This window comes from Microcaecilia unicolor, chromosome 5 (genome assembly GCF_901765095.1).
Source record: "Microcaecilia unicolor chromosome 5, aMicUni1.1, whole genome shotgun sequence".
In the NCBI taxonomy this organism is placed as follows: domain Eukaryota; kingdom Metazoa; phylum Chordata; class Amphibia; order Gymnophiona; family Siphonopidae; genus Microcaecilia; species Microcaecilia unicolor.
In genome coordinates, this window is record NC_044035.1 from 257,457,226 (window position 1) to 257,484,432 (window position 27,207).

The window sequence follows — 27,207 nt, forward strand, 5'->3', positions numbered from 1 at the left end:
TGGGGTTTTTTTTTTACCTGAAATGACAGGGCAAAGGCAGAAATGGGGTTTTTTCCTGTGTTGTTAACAGTGAGCACTTTTGTACTGAAGTACTAAAAAGACACCTATTGCTTCAAACAAACTAAACAAAATGATTTTCTCTTTGCTTGCACGTGTCTACCAGGGGCGTATCTGCGTGGGGCCTCAGGGGCCTGGGCCCCCGCAGATTTTGCCCTGGACCCCCCTACCGCCATCAACCCTCCCCCGCTGCCGTTGCTTACTTTTGCTGGCGGGGGACCCCAACCCCCGCCAGCCGAGGTCTGCTTCCACCTGCCGCTGCCGTAAAAACTTCTTCTTCAGCCGGCGGGGGACCCCAAACCCCCGCCAGCCGCCCCGCGGTGTTTAAAATTCATCTTCGGCCTCCGTGGCCGTGCTGCTGTGATAGGCGCTGCTGAAATCCACTTCGGAGTCTGACGCCGCAGCACGTACAACGATGTCAGACTCCGAAGTGGATTTCAAAAGCGCCTATCACAGCAGCACGGCCACGGAGGCCGAAAATGAATTTTAAACACCGCGGGGCGGCTGGCGGGGGTTTGGGGTCCCCCGCCGGCTGAAGAAGTTTTTACGGCAGCGGCAGGTAGAAGCAGACCTCGGCTGGCGGGGGTTGGGGTCCCCCGCCAGCAAAAGTAAGCAACGGCAGCGGGGGAGGGTTGGCGGCGGGAGGGGGGTGGAGAGAGTCATTGGTGGCGGTGGGGGCTCGGCGGCGGGCGGGGGGGGGCTAAAATGTACCCCCTCCCTCTGGCTCTGGCCCCCCCTACCGCCGGAGTCCAGATACGCCCCTGGTGTCTACAATCCCTTTGTAACAATTAAATTGGTCTCTTGTAGGAAAGGGCCGTTGATTTAAACATTTGGCCTATCATTGGTCCAGTTATTCTGTTCCCGCTAGAAAGGATATATCCCAGTTGCCAGATATAGGCTTAACATAAAAGCAGGCCTGGGAAGAAAAGCAGCTAGAGAGTGGCTGATTTGCATACCCCCTTTCCCTTCTTCCAAAAATCTATGCCTGTCACACACTGCCACCCAATTTAGTCCAGGGTTAGACAGTATGAAGCACTTTCACTGTTAATGGGAGGGGGGAAAGGGAGGAGGTAGGAATGAAAATATACCAGTTGTTCTCCCACTCAAATGCTGGTTGGTCCTACAGAGCAGATTACATATCCTTAACTGTCACCAAACAAAAGGAAATGCAGCACAGCACATTGCACTCCAATGAGTCTCAGCTCCAGTTCTCAGAGTCTCCAGCAGGCCTGGTTTCCAGAATAGCCACAGTGAAAATGTATGAGATATACCTGCATATGTTTGGTCTCTGAACCAGCTTAATTTGTATATTATGACTACCCTGGCAACCTGACCTGTTTAGAAACCACAGCAACCACTGTTTTAATCCACTAAGGCGATCATTTTACAAAGAACTTTTTGCACGTAAAGGCCTTTTTACAGGTATATAATTTCAGGAGTGGAGTCAGGGCAGAGCACAGATGGAGTCAGAATTTATAAAATATGCATAAGTCCAGGCTTCAATCTAAGCCGAAATTCTGCTGCTTTGCCCTTAGTATTTTGACTTTATAAAAAAAAAACTCACATTAGATGTCTACTTAGCTTTGACATATACAAGGGCCTCTCATGTATTATTTAAAATTGAATGTATTTATAGGTTTATTATTTATTCATTAATTTATTTATTTTTATTAGGTATTTATATATTAAGGAGTCCTTTTATCAAATGGTGGTAAAAGATGGCCCACGGTGGCATTGGTGCACAGAATCGCCATATATCGAGGCCACTTTTTACCAGCGCAGGTAAAAGGTTTTTTTTTTTTAAAGGGGCAGTAAATGGCCATGCGACAATTAAAAAATTGCTGTGCAGCCATTTACTGCTGGAGCCCTAACAGCCTCCAGTTTAGGAGACGTGAGGGCGCCAGTGCTAACCCGGCAGTAACCAGGCATCATGTGGCACTGCCCGATTGCTACCAGGTATGCCCCTGGTGCTAGGAAATAAACATTTCCTAGCCCTTACTGACACCTATTTAGGTGATAGTAAAGGCTCCCGTGCTAACTGGGCTAACCTGGTGCTACAAAAATACACAATATTTCTGTAGCGCTGGAAATGGCGCACACTGGTGGTGGGAACTCCTGCGGTAGTCCAGCAGTAGTTCTGGACCGGTGTGCGGCAAGGCCATTGCTGCACACCAACCCTTTAGTAAAAGGACCCCTAAGTGCAGAATTTAATGCACTTTAGTAAAAGATCCCCCTTAGTCACTGTTCCTGTTCTGCAATACAGTTCTATATAAAGTTTAATCTTAAGATTTTTTTTGTCCTTGTCTTGAGAGTATGATTGAGTTCTTTGCAGTCTCAATGGAATTCCTTTCCTATTTTTATTCATAATTTATGGTTTTAAAATTGTATTTCGCTTTAACCTTCACCAAAGAAAAGACGGTATATCAAGTCTTGATTGAACTTAAACCTTGTTCCCTCTAAGCTGAGCAGGAGTCCTCCAACTGCACTGCTACCAGTGAGGGGTGCTCCTTCAATATTAATGGTCAAGCATTAAGGTTGCAACAGAAATTAACTACAGATCATAATGAAAAATAGCATCCTGCTAGTTTTGTTCCCCTTAACTTCCTAGTGTACCTCTACCGAAAATCTTTCTGGCTCTCCACTTTATGGAGACTCCCTAATACAATCACAATGCTGCCATAACTACCATGTTTTTGCAGCAAACCATCACTTAGCCTGGCCTATTAGCATATTTACAAATGCATGCTAAACAGTTCCATGATGATGCTCCTTACTCTTACAGCTCATCATTCAGCTCAATAGTTTTACCATCTGCAAGGCAAAAACAAACATAATTATGCTTTTGGCCAGGGTGATTAATGCTTATTACCTAAAAAGTAGTATAGCAAAGAGAGGGAGCAAAGTACAAACAAAAGTCCAAACAGCAAAACAAAAAGTACCAGGAGCCTTCAAAAAAAGGGGATAAAAACTTTAATCAAATGTTGGATGAAACAATCCTAGAATGGATCCGACACGGTCCGTGTTTCGGCGCACAGCGCCTGCCTCAGGGGTCACGAAGTGTAGCACAACGCGTACGGCTGTAGGCTGGAAGCAATATGCTGCGCCACCCTGCTATCGAGTCAGGGTGCACGGAGATCTGCTTGCCTTCGTACAATATCAAGCACAGCGATATTCTCACAAACCAACTTTATCTGGTCATGAGATCAGTGAAAGATCTTTCACTGATCTCGTAACCAGAAAAAGTTGGTTTGTGAAAGTATCGCACGGTGGCGCAGCATATTGCTTCCAGCCTACAGCCGTAAGCATTGTGCTACACTTTGTGACCCCTGAGGCAGGCGCTGTGCGCCGAAACACGGACCGTGTGGGGTCCATTCTAGGATTGTTTCATCCAACATTTGATTAAAGTTTTTATCCCCTTTTTTTGAAGGCTCCTGGTACTTTTTTGGGCTCATTTTCAAAGCACTTAGACTTACAAAGTTCCATAGGTTACTATGCAACTTTGTAAGTCTAAGTGCTTTGAAAATACACCTCTTTGTATTACCTAAAAAGTAGCATGCATTTCTCAGTCTCCAGGGTATTAGTTTAGCCGTATGCTTAGCTGGGTTTGCTTTCTTTATTCTGTACATCTATCTGGGTTCTATCATCTTTCACAGGGAGGGTTTGGATTCTGTGATTTTATATCATAGCAGATTGTAAATACTACCATGTTAGGATTTGCACTAATATAAGGGGGTCCTTTTACTAAGGTGTGCTGAAAAATGGCTTGCGGTAGTGTAGGCGCGGGTTTTGGGCGTGCGCCGATCCATTTTTCAGCACGCCTGTAAAAAAGGCCTTTTTAAAACTTTTGCCGAAAATGGACGTGCGGCAAAATGAAAATTGCTGCGTGTCCATTTTGGGTCTGAGACCTTACCACCAGCCATTGACCTAGTGGTAAAGTCCCTGGCAGTAATAACCTATGCACGTCAAATGGCACTTGGCTTGCGTCTGATACGCGTGTTCGAAAATAAAAATTATTTTTTGGACACGTGTATCAGATGTGCGCCAAAAATGAAATTACTGCAAGAGCCACACGGTAGCTGGGTGGTAACTCCATTTTGGCGTGTGTTGGGCAGACAAAGACGCTTCTGCAGCTTAGTAAAAGGGCCCCCAAGGTTAATTATCATGGATAAAGTGAACATAGGGTCCCATCATAGAGTGACTAGATGGCATTCTATCCTGACTAGGGGGCTCTTTTACTAAGCTGCCTTAAAGCAGCTAGCCCATATTTTACTGCAAGGTAGACATTACAAGCACTTTTTAAAATCCTATACATGTCAAGGAGCAGCTGGAAACCCTAATGTGGAAACAGGTCATACACATACATTCCCCTGAGGAAACAGGGAATACACATGTAGATTAATTGACTTGCTCAGGTCACTTCCCAAACCATGTCCCCAACATGCTCCCTTCCAAATTTTTCTATGCATTATAGACATCCACATGAAAAGCCCTTTCTATGATTGACATTTACATATGGATGTCATTTCCATGTGTAAATGCTGGAATTTTTCACATGGAAATTGAAATAAGGATTCTAAAATAACCCCCTAAGGACTAGGTTCTATATATCAGGACTAAAACTCCGGCGCCGAAATGAAATTTGTTTAAGCGTATTCTATAAAGTATGTCTTAATTTAGGTATACTTTATAAAATAAGCTTACATTTCCATACAAGTTTATAATTACACCGAGCGCTGGTCCACGTGACTAAATTTAGCGGCGGCCAATTACGCCAAGTAAAACCAGGTGCAAATCCTGATGCATAAATTACACGCTGAGCGGGTGTATTCTATTAAAAAGCGCATACATTTTAGAAATGCCCACAGTCCGCCAATAGCCACATCCACTTTCCAACTATGCAACTTAGAATTTACCCGCAGCACATTATAGAATACGCTTACACATTCCTGTGCATAAATTCTAATTAATGCCAATTAGTGCTGATAAATAGTTGTTAAAATCCAATTTTCAGCGCTGGTTAGATAGTTAACCAATTGGCTTATGCGCATTATTTTGGAATATGCTTCGATTTCCACATGGAAATCTCAATGTGATATATAGAATCTCACAGTAAATGTGTTGTTCTTTGAGGAACAGTATATCACGTTTAATAAACATTAAGGGGTCCTTTTACTAAGGTGCGCTGAAAAATGGGCTGCGCTAGTGTAGGTGCGTCTTTTGGATGTGCAAAGATCCACCTTTCAGTGTGCCTGTAAAAAAGCCCTTTTTTTTCACTTTGCCGAAAATGGACATGCGTCCATTTTGGGTCGGAGACCTTACCGCCACCCATTCACTTAGCGGTAAAGTCTCACACGTTAACCGGGTGGTAATTGTCAACACATATACAATACTAATTACTGCCTGGTTTTCACCATGCGGTAAAGTCTCACACATTAACCGGGTGGTAATTGTCAACACATATACAATACTAATTACTGCCTGGTTTTCACCATGCGCAGGAAAATATATTTTCTGACACATGTAAAAAATTACATTACCGCCCAGGCCAAGTGGTAGCCGGGCGTAGGCGCTTACACGGCTTAGTAAAAGGCCTCTTAAATGTTCAGCTAGGGGGATACTTTCAGTTCACGCAGCTTAAACTTAAAAGCACGGGCGTTCCTCTTTAATGTCCTGGGAAAGGTGCTCTGAGTTAAAAGAGCTGCAGTTTTTTTTCGACTCAATGAACATATTGTCCCCTACAAATGGCTCTTTCTCAGAACTTTTATTTTTTTATATTCTCATCTCTGAATACTTGTCTGAAAGCTCCAAGGCTTGCAAACTACACTATTGTAAGGACATACCTGAGGGGATGGCTCGAACTGATCTCTTCAGGTGCTCCTCATGGATGTGGCAGAAGTAGTGCTCATTTGTTGTGAAGGGAAGGTTTAGAACAGACTCCACTGTTCTGGTGCCGTCACTTTGCGCCTCACTTACATTAGTTTCAGCATGGCTGGTCAAATCATTCAGCTTTCTGTCATGCCACTCAACCCGAGGCTTCTTATATCGCCCAGAGGAGACACATTTCAGAACCTTCTCCCCATTTCTCTGTTCCACAGTCACCTTTGGATCATCAGCCTCCAGCTCTAAAGGAAAAGAGCAACAGGTCATTTTGTTTTGTTATTTGAATGACTACACAAGTAATAATATAGTAATTTTATTAGTGAACCATGGCTGCAGAGAAGCCTACCACAGTCTAATTGTTTGAACATAAAGAAGGGAATGAAGGTTTATGTAGCTTTTTCTTCTAATTCTTACACCTGGAAATGTTCTATATGCGCCAGGGGAGAAGCTTAAGGTTCTCAAAGGTAACAACAGTACCTTTTTTCATTGACAGAAGATAGGTAATGTGGAAGTGTGTGCTGGGTACACTTCATGCAGTGTACAGAACACAGACGGTAATGTATGTAAGAAGCCTCAAACAAGAACCCCCCCCCCCCCCCCAATATATGCCAAACATGGGTCTCCAACTAACAGCCAAACAAAGTCCAATTTTGGAATAAGGCTTGATGCATCTGTTTCTGCATATCCTAGATGCTAGCAGAGTCCCCCACAGCCCATGAGTTACACTTCCCTGGCACTAGCAGAGTCCCCCACAGCCCATGAGTTACACTTCCCTGGCAGTGCCATTCTCCTGTTCTAGTTGGACTATGACTTGGGGGAGAAAACCTGGAGGAAAAGATTCAATGAGAAACAATTGTGAAGAATACCCAGACATTTCCCATGACATAGGCAATCTTGATGAAACACAGACCATGTAGGCCTCGCGAGGATAATATGACTTCATAGTCAACTATTTCTCAAAGGGTACTAGAAGGTTACAGTATTCTACGAGATTCTTTAAAAATTAGAACATATTGTATGATCAAATGAGAAGAACGGTTTAAAAAAAAAAAAAAAAAACTTAGGGGGGCAACTGAGAGGGTAAAAACTGTACAACAGGCATGGACGCTGTTCAAAAATACCATCCTGGAGGACCAGGCCAAACATATTCCGCGAATTAGAAAAGAAAGACTGAAGTCCAAAAGACAGCCGGCATGGTTGAAAAGTGAGGTGAAGGAAGATATTAGGGCTAAAAGAAACGCCTTCAGAAAATGGAAGAAGAAACCGTCTGAAAATAACAAGAAGCAGCATAAGGAGTGTCAAAGCAAATGCAAGGCACAGATAAAGAAGGCCAAGAGGGATTATGAAAAAAAGATAGCATTAGAGGCAAAAAAACATAGCAAAAAAATTTTTTGGTACTTTAAAAGGAGGAAGCCAGCAAAAGAATCGGTTGGGCCGCTGGATGACCGAGGGGTAAAAGGGGCGATCAAGGAAGATAAAGATGTAGCGGAGAGATTGAATGAATTCTTTGCTTCGGTCTTCACCGAGGAAGATTTGGGTGAGATACCGGTGTCGGAAATGGTATTTCAAGCGGACGAGCTGGGGAAACTTACTGACTTCATGGTAAACCTGGAGGACGTAATGGGGCAGTTCAGCAAACTGAAAAGTAGCAAATCTCCTGGACCGGACGGTATTCATCCTAGAGTACTGATAGAACTGAAAAATGAGCTTGCGGAGCTACTGTTAGTGATATGCAATTTATCCTTAAAATCGAGCATGGTACCGGAAGATTGGAGGGTGGCCAATGTAACGCCGATTTTTAAAAAAGGTTCCAGGGGAGATCCGGGAAATTATAGACTGGTGATTCTGACGTCGGTGCCGGGGAAAATGGTAGAGGCTATTATCAAAAACAAAATTACAGAGCACATCCAAGGACATGGATTACTGAGATCAAGTCAGCACGGCTTTTGTGTGGGTAAATCTTGCCTGACCAATTTACTTCAATTCTTTCAAGGAGTAAACAAACATGTGGACAAAGGGGAGCTGGTTGATATTGTGTATCTGGATTTTCAAAAGGCGTTTGACAAGGTACCTCATGAAAGGCTACAGAGGAAATAGGAGGGTCATGGGATAGGAGGAAATGTCCTAACTGGTTGAAGGATAGGAAACAGAGAGCGGGGTTAAATGGGCAGTATTTACAATGAAGAAGGGTAGTTAGTGGGGTTCCTCAGGTGTCTGTGCTAGGACCGCTGCTTTTTAATATATTTATAAATGATTTAGAGATTGGAGTAACTAGCGAAGTAATTAAATTTGCTGATGACACAGTTATTCAAAGTCGTTAACTCGTGACAGGATTGTGAAAAATTACAGAAGGACCTTACGAGACTGGGAGACTGGGCGGCTAAATGGCAGATGACGTTTAATGTGAGCAAGTGCAAGGTGATGCATGTGGGAAATAAGAACCCGAATTATAGCTATGTCATGCAAGGTTCCACGTTAGGAATTATGGACCAAGAAAGGGATCTGGGTGTCGTCGTCGATAATACACTGAAACCTTCTGCTCAGTGTGCTGCTGCGGCTAGGAAAGTGAATAGAATGTTGGGTATTATTAGGAAAGGTATGCAAAACAGGTGTGAGGATGTTATAATGCCGTTGTATCACTCCATGGTGCAACCGCACCTTGAGTATTGTGTTCAATTCTGGTCGCCGCATCTCAAGAAAGATATAGTAGAATTGGAAAAGGTGCAGCGAAGGGTGACTAAAATGATAGCGGGGATGGGATGACTTCCCTATGAAGAAAGACTAAGGAGGCTAGGGCTTTTCAGCTTGGAGAAGAGAAGGCTGAGGGGAGATGATAGAGGTATATAAAATAATGAGTGGAGTGGAACAGGTGGATGTGAAGCGTCAGTTCACGCTTTCCAAAAATACTAGGAATAGGGGGCATGCGATGAAACTACAGTGTAGTAAATTTAAAACAAATCAGAGAAAGTTTTTCTTCACCCAACACATAATTAAACTCTGGAATTCGTTGCCGGAGAACGTGGTGAAGGCAGTTAGCTTGGCAGAGTTTTAAAAGGGGTTAGATGGTTTCCTAAAGGACAAGTCCATAAACCACTACTAAATGGACTTGGGAAAAATCCACAATTCCAGGAATAACATGTATTGAATGTTTGTACGTTTGGGAAGCTTGCCAGGTGCCCTTGGCCTGGATTGGCCGCTGTTGTGGACAGGATGCTGGGCTTGATGGACCCTTGGTCTTTTCCCAGTGTGGCATTACTTATGTACCATTATTTCTAACTGCATTTCAACAATTGAAACTCCCCCCTCCCTTGTACTCCCCTGAGCACTTATTTTCAACATTAATACATACAGGACCAAATTCTATATATATGGTGCCAAAAAATCGGCACCAAAAAAAATGAGCACTAAGTGTTATTCAATAAATGGTGCTCCAAGTTGGGGGTTGTTTATAGAATAGCACCTAGTGCCGGGATTCGCACGAGGATTTACACTAACTGAAACCTGGTATCAACCCTTGTGCCTGAATTAGATGTAGATCTGCCATATTCTGTAACACTGCGCACAAATTCCTGGAATGCCCATGACATTTTCATGTCCCTTCCATGGCCACATGCTCTTTTCAGATCCACGCACAAAAATTTATACTCACATCTTTATAGAATATCGCCTAGCACCGATTGGTTTATTACTCAATTAAATTCCCCTATTCACAAGATTGGGTGGCAGAGCCGTTGGTGGGAGGCATGGCTGGTGGTTGGGAGGCGGGGATAGCGCTGGGCAGACTTATACAGTCTGTGCCAGAGCCGGTGGTGGGAGGCGGGGCTGGTGGTTGGGAGGCGGGGATACTGCTGGGCGGGGATAGTGCTGGGCAGATTTGTACGGTCTGTGCCCTGAAAATGACAGTTACAAATCAAGGTAAGATATACACCCCATTACCAGTCTCCACCCTGTCCCCCATTTCCCTCCTTTTTATCATTTATTTGTTTACTATACTGTCACTTATTGCATGGCAAATCAGAATGGTTTACATTTCAAAAAGTATATAATTAACATGCAATAAAATCAACAACTATAAAACTAGGAAATTCATTTTATGATAGGACAGCACAAACAAAACATCCATACCAAGAAGGATAAAAACATTCGATTACATCAGTCTTATAAATCACATCAATCATACTATTGTCTCTAATGATTTTACCTCCTATATAGTAGAGACATTTTTCTTACCTGAGTGGTTACCTAATCAAATAATGTTATAATGCAAAAGCTTTTAAAAAAAAAAAAAAAAAGGTTTTCAGGGCCTTACGAAAGAGCGTATATGATTCTTCCACCCTAATAAATTTTGGGAGGGAATTCCACAGTGATGGAGACAAAAAGAAAAAACCCGAAGTGCGGGATGACTCCCACCTGGCTCTAGAAGGAGGTGGAAATCACCAATCTATTGTCTGTGAGTGAATGTAAGGTTCGCGATGGTGTGTAGGGAATAGTTAAGGTCGCAAGATAAGACGGTATGGCTGAATAAAGCGCTTTATATGTTAGAACAAAAACTTTAAATGAAACTCTTAAATACATATATAAAAATAATGGGACCCAAGATGATAAAAAAATCTGAGGTGAAAATATGTGAAGATCCTGATTTTGGAAGAAACGATGCAACAACTTTCCGAGCTTTACTAGCACTTTACAGCTAGTTTACTATTTCTTCTAAACCTCTTTTGTAACATTTCTAAATTCTTCAGCTGGGACTGGCTCCCTTTACACCAGGGCTTCCCTGTGCTGATGACCTCACAGAAAATTTGGATTTTCATGATATAAATAATATAGGCATATTTTGGCGTGGACAATGAGGAGCAGACCCTGCCCTCCAAATGTTGCAGGTGCTAATGCTAAATTGGTTCCTTCGTACACTTTGCTCCTCCCCCCCCTAAAGTAAGCAGACAAATTACACAAATGCAGAATTAATATGCATGAGATAAATGTGTATGCATTGGAGATCCAGTATTTGAAAACTTATCTCAGTCATATTCATTGTTGATGACCTGGAGATCAAACTAGTTGTAGGAAGCTCTGCTTATCGAATTAAAACTTCCAAGTTGAAAAGAAAAATTGGTCTGGCCCAGTGGACCTAGGTTTGATTTCTAGGTCATGGGTTCCCTGCCCAGGCCAGATGTTTATTTTTTTTTTAAATCTTTTCTGTTTTATTTACGAGTTGGGTATCTGTGGAGGGCTACCCAGGCCAGATTCAAGGCCTATGACTACAGGGTTCCAAGAGTCCTGGTGCATGATCCCAGGCCAAGAACTGTTGCTGTGCTAAGTGAGTTGAGAAAGGATATTAAATAAAAAGAAATTTCTTAAAACAGTTGCAAATGGAGGTTCGTGGTTCCAGACCCCCGCCCCATAGTGTGTATTTGAATCATATGATGAGATCCACATGACCTTCATCCCATATTTGCACCTATCACACAGGACTGAATACATATAAATATAAAACAGTCTTAGTACTTGAAAGCTGTGTTATCCCTCTGGCTGTTGGTGCTCTTCCAATGCTAACTGCAGAGGTGTTCATTGTGGTGGATGGCACACTGCGTAAATACGGCATATGCCGTAGGGAAAGCCATGTAGGAGTGAAAGAACCACCACAGGGCTGAAGACAGGCAGTGGGACCAATAAGAGGTAGAAAGTGGAAGTGTGCACGATTTGCGATTGGGAGATGGGTGACAGAGTGCTCACGTTGGCTTAGGAAGGTGGTCCAGATTAATGTCTACAACACTGCAGCAAGTCATTAAGAAAATGAACTGGACACTCATTAAGAGAAAACATACCATCTATTGTCAAATGAATCTCCTTGCTGCCTCTGTTATTCAGATTTGCTGCTTTGCACATGTATATTCCTGCATCTGACGAAGTCACTTCTGTCAGTTCCAAGGATATCACTCCTCTGGAGAGCTCCTTGCTCAAGCGTGTTCTTCCCCTGTATTGGGCCGTCTGCTCTTCAGGATGATCTGTACTATCGTGGAAGCTGTGCACTGCGATGATATCTCTGTTGTCTTCCTTTTCCCATGAGATAAACAAATTTTCTGATCCCTGGACAAAGGGGAATTCACATGGCAAGACAACGCTGGTGTAAAGGCGTGCTTTCATCTCATGCGATCCACCTGTTAAAATTCGATCAAGGCATTAATTCACTCAAAGATGGAAGGAGAGAAAAGAAAAGTCAAACAGAAATCAGACCAGTTATATCCTTCAAAAAACTCCTCAAAACCCATTTCTTTACAGAATCTTTTACGCCTATCACCCCCATGATCTCTTTCTCCTTCTAGTCCTCATCCTCTCTTTCTTCTACCCCCTACCTCTGCTATTTCTGGGGTCCTTTTACTAAGCCACAGTAAAAAGTGGCCTGCGGTAGTGTAGGCGCGGGTTTTGGTTGCACACAGCATTCTTTTTCAGCGCACCTACAAAAAAATGGCTTTTTAAAATATTTTTGCTGAAAATGGACGTTTGGCAAAATCAAAATTGGCACGCGTCCATTTTGGGTCTGAGACATTACTGCCAGCCATAGACCTAGCGGTAAAGAATTTGTGCGGTAATAACCTTCGTGCGTCAGATGCCACTTGGCGCGTGTCTGCTAAGCACGTCTGAAAGTAGAAAGTATTTTCCAGACGTGCATAGTGGATGCATGCCAAAAATGAAATTACCACAAGAGGCACACAGTAGTCGGGCAGTCCATTTTGGTGTGCCTTGAGCCGTTATGCGGCTTAGTAAAAGGGGCCCTCTATTTGTTAACCGATTAGATACCTACTGAAGTTATATCAAAAGCTGTAAAATAAACAAATAAGTTAATGGGGTGTTTTAGAGAAGCTACTAGGCTTCTGGTCAAGAGCGGCCTGCTTGCCTGTGGCCGTCGACTCCATTGAATTCCTGGGGCATGCCCGGTACAGTGTGGTAACTGCATTTGTTCAATCAGAGAGAGGGCAAAGAGAAATATCAACAAACAAGTAGAAAGCGCCAGGGCCAGAGAACTTAGGCTGGCCTCAAAGCAGTGGATTTTTAGGGTGATAGGCTGGAGCTCTGCCTTCAAGTCACTGTGGGGGCAATTCTAGAACTGGGTGCCTCCTTTTAGGCAAACCAATGCGGCATGGGGAGAGCCCATTCCACAACAGATCTGGGTGCCCTATTTCATTGCAGTATACTATCGCATCCTGGTACTATTGCGCTTTAAATGTACATGCCTGCAGCTACACCAGCCAAAGACCTCAATGCAGCAAAGACACGTGTAACTTACACAAAACAGTAAGTTGCGTCTTTACAGGGTAGATCTACCCATGTGAACACCCCCTTGCATTTACTGGCTACACCATTTACATGTATCCTTACAGCACAGAACTCAGTCGATTTTCTACCACACACAAAAGTGATGGTTTTGTGTACATTTACATGTATCCAAAAACACCCTGTTAAAAGAACTGCACTTCATGTGGCTCTGCTAAATGGGAGAGTTTGCGCACATACTGAAAGCAAGATCTGTCGCCTTGTTCCAGAAAATCCAAATTGGTCCTCTAGACTTCTAGAAGAGTGCTGGGACTCTGGGATGGCACACCAGCAATTTGAAGAAGAGAGGGCCAAGAGAGACCTGCGGGTCTTGTACTTGTGAAATAAGTGTCTTTGTGGCTGTGGGGTGAAGTGTTGAATTGTTATTTAACTCAATAAGCTGGCCTGGACTGGACCAGACTACATACCAGCTATCACCGACCAAGAAAGGGATCTAGGTGTCATCGTTGATGATATGTTGAAACCTTCTGCTCAGTGCGGCGGCTAAGAAAGCAAATATAATGTCAGGTATTATTAGAAAAGGAATGGAAAACAAAAATGAGGATGTTATAATGCCTTTGTATCGCTCCATGATGCAACCACACCTTGAATATTGTGTTCAATTCTGGTCGCCGCATCTCAAAAACTATATAGTGGAATTAGAAATGGTGCAGAGAAGGGTGATGAAAATGATAAAAGGAATGGGACAACTTCCCTATGAGGAAAGGCTAAAGTGGCTGGGGTTCTTCGGCTTGCAGAAAAGACAGCTGAGGAGAGATATGATAGAGGTCTATAAAATAATGAGTGGAATGGAATGGGTAGACGTGAAGTGTCTGTTTACGCTTTCCAAAAATACTAGGACTAGGGGGCATGTGATGAAGATACAAAGTAGTAAATTTAAAATGAATCGGAGAAAATATTTCTTCACTCAAAGTGTAATTTAACTCTGGAATTCGTTGCTAGAGAATGTGGTAAAGGCGGTTAGCTTAGCAGCCAGAGATTTAAAAAGGTTTGGACGGCTTCCTAAAGGAAATGTCCATAAACCATTATTAAACTGGACTTGGGGAAAATCCACTATTTCTGGGATAAGCAGCATAAAATGTTTTGTACTTTTTTGGGATCTTGCCAGGTATTTGAGACCTGGATTGGCCACTGTTGGAAACAGGATACTGGGCTGGATGGACCTTTGGTCTGTTTCAGTATGGCAATACTTATATATATCTGTGAATTCTCACAGATATATAAAAATTAATTCACTGACTTAATCGTTCCTCACTCAGACTGCATTTTAAATCATTGATATTTTACAATGAACAAATTCTAAAGATTTGGTAAAGTAGCTTTTATAATTACAATTAGGCTCTATCCAGGAAGAAAACAGAGGGCAAGCGGGGTACTTCTTTGGTAGAAGCCATGAATGGACACTGACCACTTCAATGTTTTCAATGCCACAGATCAATACAGTTATCAACCCTAGTAATATTCCAAAAGTGACCTCTGGATACTCAGTGGATTACAGGAGAAATCTTATATACATGTGCAAAATTTACATTTCTTGCAAGGAGTCTGGTAGGGAAACTGCTTCTTTAAATGCCAAAGAGCTGTACTTGGGAAATACTGCAATGGATGCACTTTAAAGCCTGCCCAGGTCTTGATCCTGCTTTCTGTGTCTCTTTAACCGCATCTATCAGGAGGTGGGACTGAATGTTTTTGCGGCCTTCTAGATTTATAATACAGTGATATACGGTAACAGTTTCTAGTCCTTGAATCACTATTCTAACAAAATAAAACAACTCATTCTCTGTTGTTTTTAATTAAGCTAGTCTTTTTACCACCACCCCAAATTACTATGCACCAGCCACCCACAATTTGAGGTGATAAAAGACTAGGAAGGCCACGTTTGAGAAAAGCAATTTTTATTACTTACCAAATACAGATACAATTAATAATTTCTCATGGGAGAACAGCTCTGCTATACATAAGTACTATCTGAAACTGTCTCTCCGAAAACAATGCTCTGATACAGCTGCTTATACTAAAATTGACAAGCTAAAAATAAATTTACTTCTACAGGTTATTTTCCACTTTTACTGAGTACTTTCCACAGAGGTCCATACAGTTCTCTTTTTCCCAGGATCTAGTTCCCTTATGTTATTCCCCTTAGGTTGTTAAACCACGTTGTCCTGTTTATGAGGTTTTTATGACTTCTTTTTTCTCTGAAATGCCTGCACCCTTTTGGAGCTTCTCTTTTCCCAGAACAACGGGTGTCCTCAGCATCTCATAAATTTCTAGGTCACACAGGCTAGTTAACCTTTTTACTCTTTTAGGCCTTGATCTTAAGGCTCATGGCTGAGCCCATATTCTACACTGTGAAATTCAAGCCAGTGTAGTCTATCAACTTACCAGTTCCAAGAATGGATAGGAGAAGGAGAAGAGCACAGAAAGACGCCATCCTCAAGCAGAAAACAATTCTGTTCTAAAATAACAAAAAATAATGCTTCTATTAGTTTTAACAAAATATTTATTCTTTGGTAGTGGATCTCAAATCACGATTCTATGCTTGTTGTGAAGTATACCCTACAGACCTATCACAAGGTAAATGACTGTTATGGAGCACAGGTTGTGAATTAATTTTGTGTCCTTGCCTCAGTGATACACTTGGAATAAGGAAGGGAAGGGGTTAATAATACTGCGGTCCTTTTACTAAGCTGCGGCGAAAAACTGGCCTTAGCACACCTTTGCACAGGTTTTTCTCGCATTCTAAGGCCATTTTTACTGCAATAGTATAATGGCAGATTTTCTATTTTTTGTATTAATGGCCGTGCGCTAAAGTATATGACAAGAAAAATTTATAACTCATATATACAACACAGAAGAGAGCTTGTCAAGGAGGCAATGGCCCTATGATGCTGCAACTGGAGAGAGGATTAGGGGGGAAAATAGTTGAATTACATTAACAAAGGGTTAAATTCAATAATAGGTTTCTGGACCTCTAAGAACAATCTTTTTTTTTTAATCATTTTTATTGAGTTTTCAAGAAAATTTAAACCAATATAACATGCATCAACAAAACCAAATGCATTACATATAGATAAATGTGACAATTTAAGTATAAATATAAAAATCTAATCTCTAGGAGATGCTGATGTTTTGATGTAATGATCAAAAGGAGCCCAATGCTTCTTAAAAGTAGGCAATTGATGAAATTTAAAAGCTGCAGATTCTTCATAGTTTCTAATACAAAGATGACTCCACCATTCACGAAAGTTCAAATGCAAATTATTTTCCCAATGAAATACTATAAGATGCGTGGCTAGAGCCATCATTATATCAAAAAGATTTTGATAATGATCCTCAAGTGTAAGTTTAGGGGTTGAAGAATGAAGTATTATCACATCATTTGTCAAATCAACAGGCGAGGAGAAAGGAACTATTTTACATATTCTTTTCCATATTAAATTCCAGTAGGTTACACATGGGAACATTCAAAGAGTAGATGCTTCAGGTGACCAACAGGAGCAGAACAAGGCCAACATTTTGGAGGGGATCTTGATCTGGTTAGTTTAGACACTTTGAAAGGAGTCCAATAAGCTCTATGAAGAACAAAAAATGATGATTGTGTTATACCAGCAGAGAGAGTGGGTCTATTGGATTTAGACCAAAAGGTTAGCCAATCAATTTCATCATGACAGAACAATTCCAACTCCCATCTATGTTGGAGCTCAAGACAGGGGTTTGTGAAAGAGTCATGTATACATTTGTATATTCTCGATGCTTTCCTATTACCCATTAGCATAGTACAACAAAAGGTAGTAAGATTAGCAGCATCTGACTGATCCCCCGTGGCTTGTAACAAAGTTTGATAGACATTAGAGAGGGAACGCCAAGAATCAGCATCAAGTGTAGTTAAATTACATTGTAGACAATCTTAATTGAACTACTTAACCAGAATACAGCATAAAATTAATAAAATGGCCTAGTGGTTAGAGTGGTGGACTTTGGTCCTAGGGAACTGGGTTCGATTCCCACTGCAGGCGTAGGCAGCTCCTTGTGACTCTGGGCAAGTCACTTAACCCTCCATTGCCCCAGGTACAAATAAGTACCTGTATATAATATGTAAGCCGCATTGAACCTGCTATGAGTGGGAAAGCACGGGGTACAAATGTAATAAAAAAAAAAATAATTTGTCTCTATAAAGTAGTGTGGGGTTCATGATGCTAGGGATACAGAAAGAACTACGCTGACCAATCCCGGGTGCATAACGTGAGCTGTCAGTAAAGAACAGGGAAGATAATGGGAATAATTTTGCCCACTTTTAGCAATTAATTTACCCCTGATAAAACAAAAAAGAATTTTGTAGTAAGAATAGCAACTGTAGGATAGACTGTCTTTCTTTGTTTTTATCCCCATTTTCCCCCTCTTTTTTAAATCTGTCTTCCCTCACTAGATAACTTAAGTTGAGCAATAGGCTCCTTCCACTGGCCAAAAGCTATAGGCAAAATTTCACCCTCAGAATTGCCGTTCTGTCAACATAAAATGAAAAGAACAAAATAAAAATGTGAAATGCAAAAGGGGGGGGGGGGGGGGGGGACTGGTCTGATACCTTGAGCAGAGCGCTTGGATTTAGAGCACACTATTTTGTTCCAGCTCTTCCCACCCTCAGTGTGACCCAGGGCAAAGCATAAACATACATGACGGCAGATACAGACCACACGGTCCATCCACTCCATCATCCACACCAAATGCTCAAGCTACACAAACACTTCCTCTCCATTACAGATCCTCTGTGCTCATCCCATGCTTCCTTGAATTCACATAGTCCTCATCTCCACCACCTCCACTGGGAAGCTATTCCACACATCCACCACCCTTTCTGTACATATTTCCTTAAATTATTTCTGAGTCTATCCCCTTTCACTTTTCTCCCTTGGTTTCCTCACATGAACTTGGACAATAACAATTGTTTATTGTTTAAAAGCACTTAAGATACCACTAAACAAGGGTACGCTCAAAGCGGTTTACAATCTGATAGAGAAAGAAAGAAAAAAACACCATTAGAAGATAGAAGTTAAAAAAAAAAAAAAGGAAATTGTAAAAAAATGTTCTAAGCCAGGTCCAGCGCAGCGAAGAAAATAAAACAGACCTCTGAATCACTACGAGCCAGCCTAGCAAAGATACAGGACTGGCAGCAGTGGGTGGGAGAGGGGAGAAGGCATTTTTGGGCAGTCTGGATGGACCGTGCAGGTCTTTTTCTGCCGTCATCTACTATGTTACTATGCCTCATGTCTTTATGTATTTGTGCCAGCTATGTGTGTGTATCTCTGTGACCAGGGGCAGAGAAGAAACGGTAGGGGAGGGCTGGAAAGAATAAAAAGCAAGTAATGCTGAGTCACATCTGAATCCAGAGGGAGATTCAAAGCAGAATATGAAAATTCTCTCACCCACTCCACTGATTATTTTCTTAAATCTACCACTAAGTTACCTCAATTCTTATAGCTTTACTCAATAAAAAGTGGCCCCTTCTTCAATTAGCCACAGCTATTGCCCTTACTTTAGATCTTCTCAGTTGTAGCCCTTGTTATTTATTATAACTTTGAGCCTCTTTGTTTTTGTTTGTCTTCTCTATCTTGATTAGTCTGTAAGCTCCAAGAAGCCAGGATTGTATTTTCATTGATTGTGAAGGGCTACATAAACCTTGTAGCACTATTCAAATGACAACTGAGAACCAGAGTGCTGTGTTAAGGGGACAATTTTTAATACCCAGATGGCTGCAAAAATCTGCCTTTTCTTTCACCTACAGCCTGCACTCGTTTTCAAAGTAAAAAAAAAAAAGTGCATGCACTTCTACTTAAGTGTCTATGAAAAAGTACCTGCACACACTTACACCTCTTTTTGTGTAGGTATGATTTCTTTTGACTAAAAAATACAGTATGTATGTACTTTTGAAAATACAAAAAGCATGTGCCTTGTTTCAGTCCCTGTCCCTAGCAGCACCTCTCCCAAATATAGATGAAGGCATGTGCATAGTTGCAGAGAGAATGGGGACTTTTCAGTCAATTTAGGTAGGTAAAATGCTTTTTATCCATGGAAAACGCTTTGAAAATTGCCCTTTCACTGTTTGTTTCTCTGCTCTTTTTATTGCTCTGGATAGAACAAAGAAGTTTCCAAAATTAAACTGACTTACACCCCATCACTTTTTCACCCAGCTTCATACTACCCCTGTTCTCGGAACTGCTCTCTGTATTTGGCCTACGCATGCCTCTGCTTTCAGTACTGCAGGCCTGCCCTGTTCTGATCCTCTGGGCTTATCCTTTGGTGGGGGATACCTTTTTCTCCAAGAGAAGCTCATGGACTACTTTTCTACCCAAAATGTCCACTCATTGCCATGCAATAGGCTTCAGACAGACTCTCTCTTTCTCTCTAGGAAATATACACTTGTTTGATACTCCGTGAGAAACACACACATTTTCTGACTCGCTAAGAGAAACACACACTCACATCTCTCTCTCTCCCCCCCCCATCCCTCAGAGGCACACATTTTCCTTTTCTCACTTTTTAAGAAACACACACAGATTCGCCCCTCTCTCTCTCATAAAGGTCAAAAGAGTCACTTAAGGTAGCAGGTATTAACCTAGGGACTTCTTGCTTTTCTCATGGCTATCTTTATGAGCATGCTCAAGAGTTGGAACTGGGAAAAATTTGTATGTTTGCCCTTAACTGTTAAAACAACATTGTATATCTGCAATAAAAAAAAAATCTTATCTAATATATATTTTACATAGTTTGACTTTGTGTTCTGATAAGTCAACCATTAGGTACTGAACTTTTCAAGCAACTCATCTAGGGGCTCTTTCACTAAAGGGTTAGCACGTGCAACAGGCTTGCCGCGCACCATTCCAAAACTAACGCAGCAGCCCGGTAGTAGTTCCCACCCCCGGCGCGTACCATTTCCACTCTACAATTTTCTATTTTTGTAGCTCCAATGCTTACCGGCAGTAACCAGGAAGCGCTATACGCTGTCTGGTTACCTCCGAGTTAGCGTGAGAGCCCTTACCACCACCTCAATGGGTGGTGGTAAATGCTCTCCCCGGTCACATGGCAAGGGTACCATAGTTTAATGCACAACCATTTCTTTTCCAGAACAGACAGCCTTTTACCTGTTGCGGTAAAAGGGGGTCTTAGCACGTGTCAAAAACATGCACTGACGCTAGCACAGGCCCCCTTTTTAGCATAGCTTACTAAAAGGACCCCTTAATGTATTATATACACACTAGTAAAGGCCCGTTTCTGACTGTAATGAAACGGGCGCTAGCAAGGTTTTCCTCTGATTGTGTATGTTTGATAGAGTGTGTGTGAGAGCGACTGTGTGATAGGGAGAGAGTGAATGTGTGAGTGTGTGTGTTTGACAGAGAGAGTGAGACAGAGTGTGACAGGGTTGATGCTGCTTTAGTGGGAGTGGGTGGCAGGCGGTTTAGAGGATGGTCAGCGTTGTTGTGGTGTGTGGGCTGTTTGTAAGAGTGCTGTTTTTGTTTTTTTAAGTTTAGAGGAGAGGTGCAATGAGTGTGTGTGAGGAACTTAGGGGTGGAGGGGTTACTATTGCTGGGGGGGGTGAGGTGTCAGTGATTGAATGTGTAATACATAGAGTGTGAGTGTCCATGTATCTATGTCCTGCATCAGAGTGAGTGTGTGTGTGTGTGAAAGTTTGGGGTGGGGGAGGGGTGTTAACTGGGATCATGTATCAGTGAGTGTGTGTCACATAGAGAGTGTGATAGGGTTGCTGCTGCTTTACTGGTAGGGGGTGGCAGGGGGGTTGAAGGTTGTTTAGTGTTGCAGGGTTGGTAGGATTTTGCCTTCAAAACAATCAAACTATTAAATGTATGCTGGACTGATCATTTAGAGCAGCAATGTTTTTTTTTTTTTTAAACACCCTCTCGCCGGTGTAGAAAAAAAATAGCAGCTTCGGAGAAGCTAAAAGCCTTTTTTTCCTTTTGGTTTGCAGACAACCAAGAGAAAACTGACTGAACTTAGGATCTGTTGAGCCTTTCATAATTAATAAGACCACGCAGCAGAGAGGGCTAGGAGACAGGTCCTATTGATTTGGCAGCTGTAACCTTTTCTATTTATAGCATCCCCCACTTCTTGATAAAGACTGGAAATCCTATAAATAGAAAGCACAGATGAAAGAACTAATAGATCAGGACTTTAAAGCGCAGGAGCTTTGTGCTGGGAAGAGGGCAGGAAGGAGAGAAAAGGAGAAATGGGGGAGGGGGAGAGCTGTTTCAGTGTGTTTACATCATAAAACACAGTGGGTTGCAGCTCAATCTACATTTCCCAAATGGATTGAGGGCAAGATGCATTACACTTTAACGACCCATTAACTAGGAAATTTTGAAACGTAGCATGCATTAAAGGCCATTTTCCGACGACGGTAGCAGCTAACGAAAACGGAATGCAAACGAGTAACTACCATTGAAATGTGGGCGATTCGGAATGCATTAACCATACCGACGAGTGCACCGATTCATTTACCGTGAAATATTTAACGTCAGGTCAGAGCTGTCGTTAAGGCCTGAGCTGTCATCTCCCCGCTTCCAAGCTGGCATGTAGTAGTAGTTGAAAAACAAAATAAACAACACAAACGTGGCTCCCCGCTTCCCTCTGCATACAATAGAAATGAAACGAAAACAAAATAAAAAAAGGACAGGGAGGGGGCAAGGGCGCTCGTCAGGAGCGTCCTGTATGGACAACCTTGCCCCCGCCCCCCTCCCAAGGTCGCCGCTGCTCCCTGCTTCTGCATGTATTAAATAAAAAATAAAAACAAAACCCCAAAGTTTAGCAGCCCCAGTCCCCCTCCCTTCCTCTCTGTTTTTCTCCTTCTCCCACAGCTCCGCCTCCCGCCATCCTCCGCCCCCGTGCCCCGCCCCCCTGAGCTCATCGTTGCCGCTCTCCCCTCTACCGGACCCCCCCCTCTGCTTTACCGGCCCGCGCAGCGCCTCTCACCTCTGTGTGAAGGCACTGCACGGGCAAGAACAGCTGATCGGCGATCAGCGCTGCCTTCTCCAACATCCTTCTGTTCTTCCTGGGCCCGCCCTCCTCTGACTGTGTGTGTGTGTGTGTATATATATATATATATATATATAGGTAAATAATATATATACACACACACTCTATGTGATACAAGAAACTCTGCGCTCATGATTCAGCAGCTCTTCAGTCCTCATTATTTGAGGAACTAACTAATCTTCTAATAGCCTCAATTAGAGGAAACCCACCCCCTCAAAAAAAAACACTGCCCAGAGGAACTCACCTCAAGGTGCCAACCTCAGAGAATGAAGACCTTCACTGAAAGTCTATGGGTCACTAAGCAGAACAGAAACACAAACTGTAGGAGGGAAAAGCTTCTGTTTCATTTTGATGATTCCAAGAAAACATCCAGTTTTTCTTTCACATTTAGGGGCCCTTTTGCTAAGTTGTGGTACACACTAATGCGTGCTTAAGGCAGGGTAAAAGGCACTATCACGAGGCGCGTTCAGGTGTCTGGCGGTAGTTTTGGGATCAGCACGCGCTAAAAAAAACAGAAATTATTTTTTAGCACTTGGGGGAGTCTGGGGGCGGACAGTAGGCATGTTCTACAGTAATCGGTTAGAGCAAGCTTTATTTTGGTTATGTCATATCTGAGTTCCTGAGGAAGTGTATACGAAACCCTGCAGAGTCGGACTCGCTATGATTTACTAGAGGCGCAGGAGTGCTTTGAAATCGGGAGTATAACATTGGACCCGTTCCTGAGGGAAACGATTCCACTTGACCGGATTCAACATCGTATATTGGATCAAGTTACATCCAGGAGTGGATCACCTTATTAACTTATGCTAAGTGCCCAATTGATTATATTGTATAGTATAGTTTTGTGACAAGTAATACATCATCAAGTATTTTAAAGACATTATTACAGCATACAGATACTTTATTGAGAAAGCAAGAAGGGGGTTATACCTTCTTCATAAATACAAAACGTTTTTTTCCCACGTGTATGAGGTTGGACTGAGCAAAGGTTGAGACATATTTAATCGAAGTAGTTTATTAATTATATTGTAAAGAGAGCACGGGTGTGTATTTTGTTCACACATAAAATTGAAAACTGTGGAGAAGTTCCATGATCGAGAAGCTTATCCACCCTTAGAGATATAAATCACTTCGGTGTAGTCTTGCTTGAGTGAGTCTATACTCTGAGAACTCTCCATTATCTATAAAATATTTTTTTGCAATGTTATGAGTTAAATACTTGGGTGTCTGATCTATCTCCTTTGGCTCTCTCTGATTATACTCTGTTTTTTTGATAGCCAGTCTAAATGTGCCAACATTGTCCAGTTCAGCATACTATTAGCTGCCAAGTTCATACAAAATTAATTACGTTCAGTGGAAAATAAATCTGTTGACTCAGGCTGCCTGCTATGTGAATATTCCATCATTGCTACCAATTATTATGGGCATTTGCTTTAAACTTTGATTGTTTTACTTTGTTTATCCAGACCTTATATGCACATGGATTTGTTTTCTAAACCCAAAGGTGTATCCTAAGGGTGGTTGAACAATTAGGGATAAACTGTCATTTCTGACTTTACTTGTTTTGGAGTGCTTTAACTCCTGCTGATCTGTACATGTGCTATCTGAAATTTTGGAAGATGGAAATGAGAAAATAAAAATAACATTTTGCATGTACTCTACTGAAGTTGTTGTTTACTTTTGCAATGTGATGGATGCCTGTTCTGGTGTGTACAAAACACATGCAGATGTGATTCTATGTGCCCCAATGAAATGAGTTTCATTTTACTTCCATTTAATTTCAGTACATCCCATCTTTATAACACAAGGCTTCCCAGGGCAGATTACAACAGTTAACATGAACCCATCAGTAAACAGGATATCCTCACTGAAATTTGGTTATGTATTACTGTATTGTATAGAACACTGTAGAAAAATGAGCACAAAATATAGACTTTATTAGAGCTATTTCTACCAGCTACAATAATTTTTAAGCTGTTTTATTGATATTCAATTGTTATTTCATGATATTTATATCTATATACAGGAAGCTTTCAAATAAATTAAAAAGCTGTCAAATAAGTAAAAAAAAAAGAAAACAAAAACTTTTGTCCTCCACCTTTTAAGGCACTACCTATTCTACTGGAACAGCTTTAGACTTTTTACAGATGGAGCACGCATAGGCAGTCCCTTATTTCTAATAATCTTTTTGCTGTTGTTTTCAATAGCATTTACTATTGTTTTGGGTAAACCGCTGCATCAACAATCTCCACCTACTGCCAGTAAGCTCCGCCTTTCTGGCTTCAGTTCATATAGGGACTCTTTTACTAAGGCGTGCCCAAAAGTGGCCTGCACTGGTGTAGGCGCGTGGTTTGGACATGCGCTGGGCCATTTCCTGAGTGCGCCTGGAAAAAAGTGGATTTTTAAAAATGTGCTGGAAAATGAATGTGCGGCAAAATGAAAATCAGTGTGCACCATTTTCAGCCAAGACCTTAATGCCACCCATTAACTTTGTGGTAAGGTCTTGTGTGCTAACTGCGCAGTAAGCATGCAGCACGTGCCAACTGCCAATTACCACCAGGTAAGGGCCCTGCAGTATATTTTCTACCGCGTGTTTTGGGCACACACCAAAAATAGAATTACCGCGGGGCACGTGGTAGCCAGGCAGCAGGGCAAATTTGATGTGCGTAGGTGCCTATGCACCTTTGTAAAAGGGCCCCATAATGGGCTAGCTAGGCTCACTCCCATCTCCTGTTTTATCCAACCTCCTTGAAAAACATCTATATACCAGATGGAAGAGATTGTAACAAAAGATCTCTGTACCAGACTTTATAAAAACATTTACAAAAAAAACCTCACAATCTTTGTTATACTAATGTGATTACTGTAGTCATTTTTGATAGGCTTGACTGGTAGTCAGCCTCTGAACAAGGCAGATAAGAGTGTGTGTTTTGAAGACAATTGGGGAGCTACTATACCGGCCCTAAACTTGGTGGCGTAGCCACAGGTGGGCCTGGGCCTACCCATTTTGGAGTCAGGCCCGCCCAAAATTGTGACACTCTTGCTGTGGCTGGTGGGGATCCCCAAACCTTGCCAGCTTAAGATTTTCTCTCCTTGGGCACCAGCGCTCTTCCAAATGTCAGCCAGCGGCACTTGCCTGGAGACCGGCCCTTCTGCATATGCTCAGTTTTCACGCATGTGTAAGCACTGAGCATGCACCACAAGCTGGTAGCAGCCAGTGTTGCCAGGTGGGCGGTTTTACCGCCCAATTGGGCGGTTTTCCGCGACCCGCCACAGGAAATTTTTGCCCGCAGCGGGTTGCGGTTTTTTGGGCTTCTTTTTTTTCTTTTGGGTGGTTTTCAGGCGGTTTTTTCGGCCGCGGGGGGCGGGGTTAGTGACGTTCTGGGCGGGGCCGATGACGAGGGAGGCGGGGCAGATGACGGTGGGGGCGGGGTTGATGACGGCGGGGGCGGGGGTGTCAGGGGCGGGGTTTGAGTTTGGGCGGGTTTTGGTCTGTTTTTAGGCTGGATTGGGTGGGAAAAAAAATTTTCCACCTGGCGACCCTGGTAGCAGCATCAGTTTGTGGCAAGTGCTGCCAGCTGCCGTTTGGAAGAGTGCTGAGTGCTCGAGGAGGAGGAAATCTTCAGGAAGCAGGGTTGGGGGATCCCCGCCTGCTCAAGTATTTAATATTTGGGGTCTGTGGGCAGGAAAGGGTGGAGCTAGGAGCAAACCAGAGGGGGATTGGGGGGGATGTAAATTCCATGCCCACCCAAATTTGACCATCTGGCTACACCCCAACAACAAAGAATATGGCAACAGCTACGGAAGAAAGCTACGATTACGTCTTCCTGAACCAGAGACAAGCCCTGGTAGTCTCTGCAAATACTAACCTGCTTCTGTTCACCTAGCAATTGCTGATTCACAGCTATCCGGTTTTTCTATTGGAGAAGATCACACTCTCCAATATTTAGTGGTTCATAAAAAGTTACCAAAAGACAAAAAGTCTTTGCTATAGCAGTGTGGTTATTGTAGCCGTTTTTTTTTTTTTGAGAGGCTTGAGGCAAAAGGGCTTATTGACGCTGTTCCACTAAAAAAACTTGCAAAGATAAAATGAGACATTAGGTAGCGACTACATAACGAACAGCAGTGAATAAACATGTTAAGCTAGTTCAATAAAATGGCATCACTTTATAACTTTTCAGTGGTTTCTATTTCCGTGGAAGTCTTAAAAGAGGTGTAAACGACGTGCAGTGCAATGGTTGTCAGTCTTACAACACTAACGAAAGTATGGCGACTTTTCTATACGTATGTACTAACATTTTCTAAAACATCGTAATCGATCCTAAAATAAAAAGTCTATTTAATATTAGATTTATTTTCAGTTACTTTCACGCGGACGTCTAAAGATACTTACGAGAGTCCTGCGCAACAACGTTTAAGAAAAACGAAACTGAAAGTGTAATGTAAATGTAACATCCTTGTTATGATCAAAAATTTTACCCAATGGCATCGCAGCATTTAGTGGGAATGCTAACGGTCTCACATCTTTTTGTGGGGGATTTATTATGGAATAATAAATAATATTTGTCTCCTTGTCTACGAGAGCTTCTACGCACTTGATCCTCCTCCACTGCAGGGTGCGCTCAGTCTTTCAATAAACCCACCTCCCGTCCCTTCCCTGGCCCAGGCGACCCACCTACTCCTAGCCGTAGCCACTTTTGCCAACCGCAGGTTACTTCCTCAGAATCCCGCTTCTGCACTCCTATTGGCGAAAGCTCAGAGTGCCAGCCCTCTGATTGGCTGCTTCTACTGCTCATCCAGCAGAATTCTGTGCTGTTACAAAGTATTCGCGGAAGTTGTGCAAAGTTTCGCCTTTTTGACTGGGGGATTATTGTACCACAATGGCGGGTTAGGCTG

The 27,207-nt window shown here is 42.4% G+C and overlaps 1 protein-coding gene across 4 annotated transcripts; it reads right to left on the reverse strand.

The window, feature by feature from the left end:
• Positions 1 to 824: 824 nt before the first annotated feature.
• Positions 825 to 26,960, reverse strand: LOC115470667 (butyrophilin-like protein 9). Of its 4 annotated transcripts, none has more exons than XM_030204031.1 (5): positions 26,907 to 26,960; positions 15,652 to 15,724; positions 11,763 to 12,095; positions 5,898 to 6,179; positions 825 to 2,868 (listed from the first exon to the last, which is right to left on the reverse strand). In XM_030204031.1, exons 2-5 carry the CDS (start codon positions 15,698 to 15,700, stop codon positions 2,834 to 2,836), a joined length of 699 nt encoding a protein of 232 aa, XP_030059891.1. In that variant the 5' UTR covers positions 15,701 to 15,724; positions 26,907 to 26,960; the 3' UTR covers positions 825 to 2,833. The 4 variants fall into 4 exon arrangements, with proteins under 4 accessions (XP_030059891.1, XP_030059889.1, XP_030059890.1 ...); XM_030204029.1 differs by lacking the exon at positions 26,907 to 26,960 and adding an exon at positions 26,705 to 26,894; XM_030204030.1 differs by lacking the exon at positions 26,907 to 26,960 and adding an exon at positions 26,608 to 26,679.
• Positions 26,961 to 27,207: the final 247 nt, after the last annotated feature.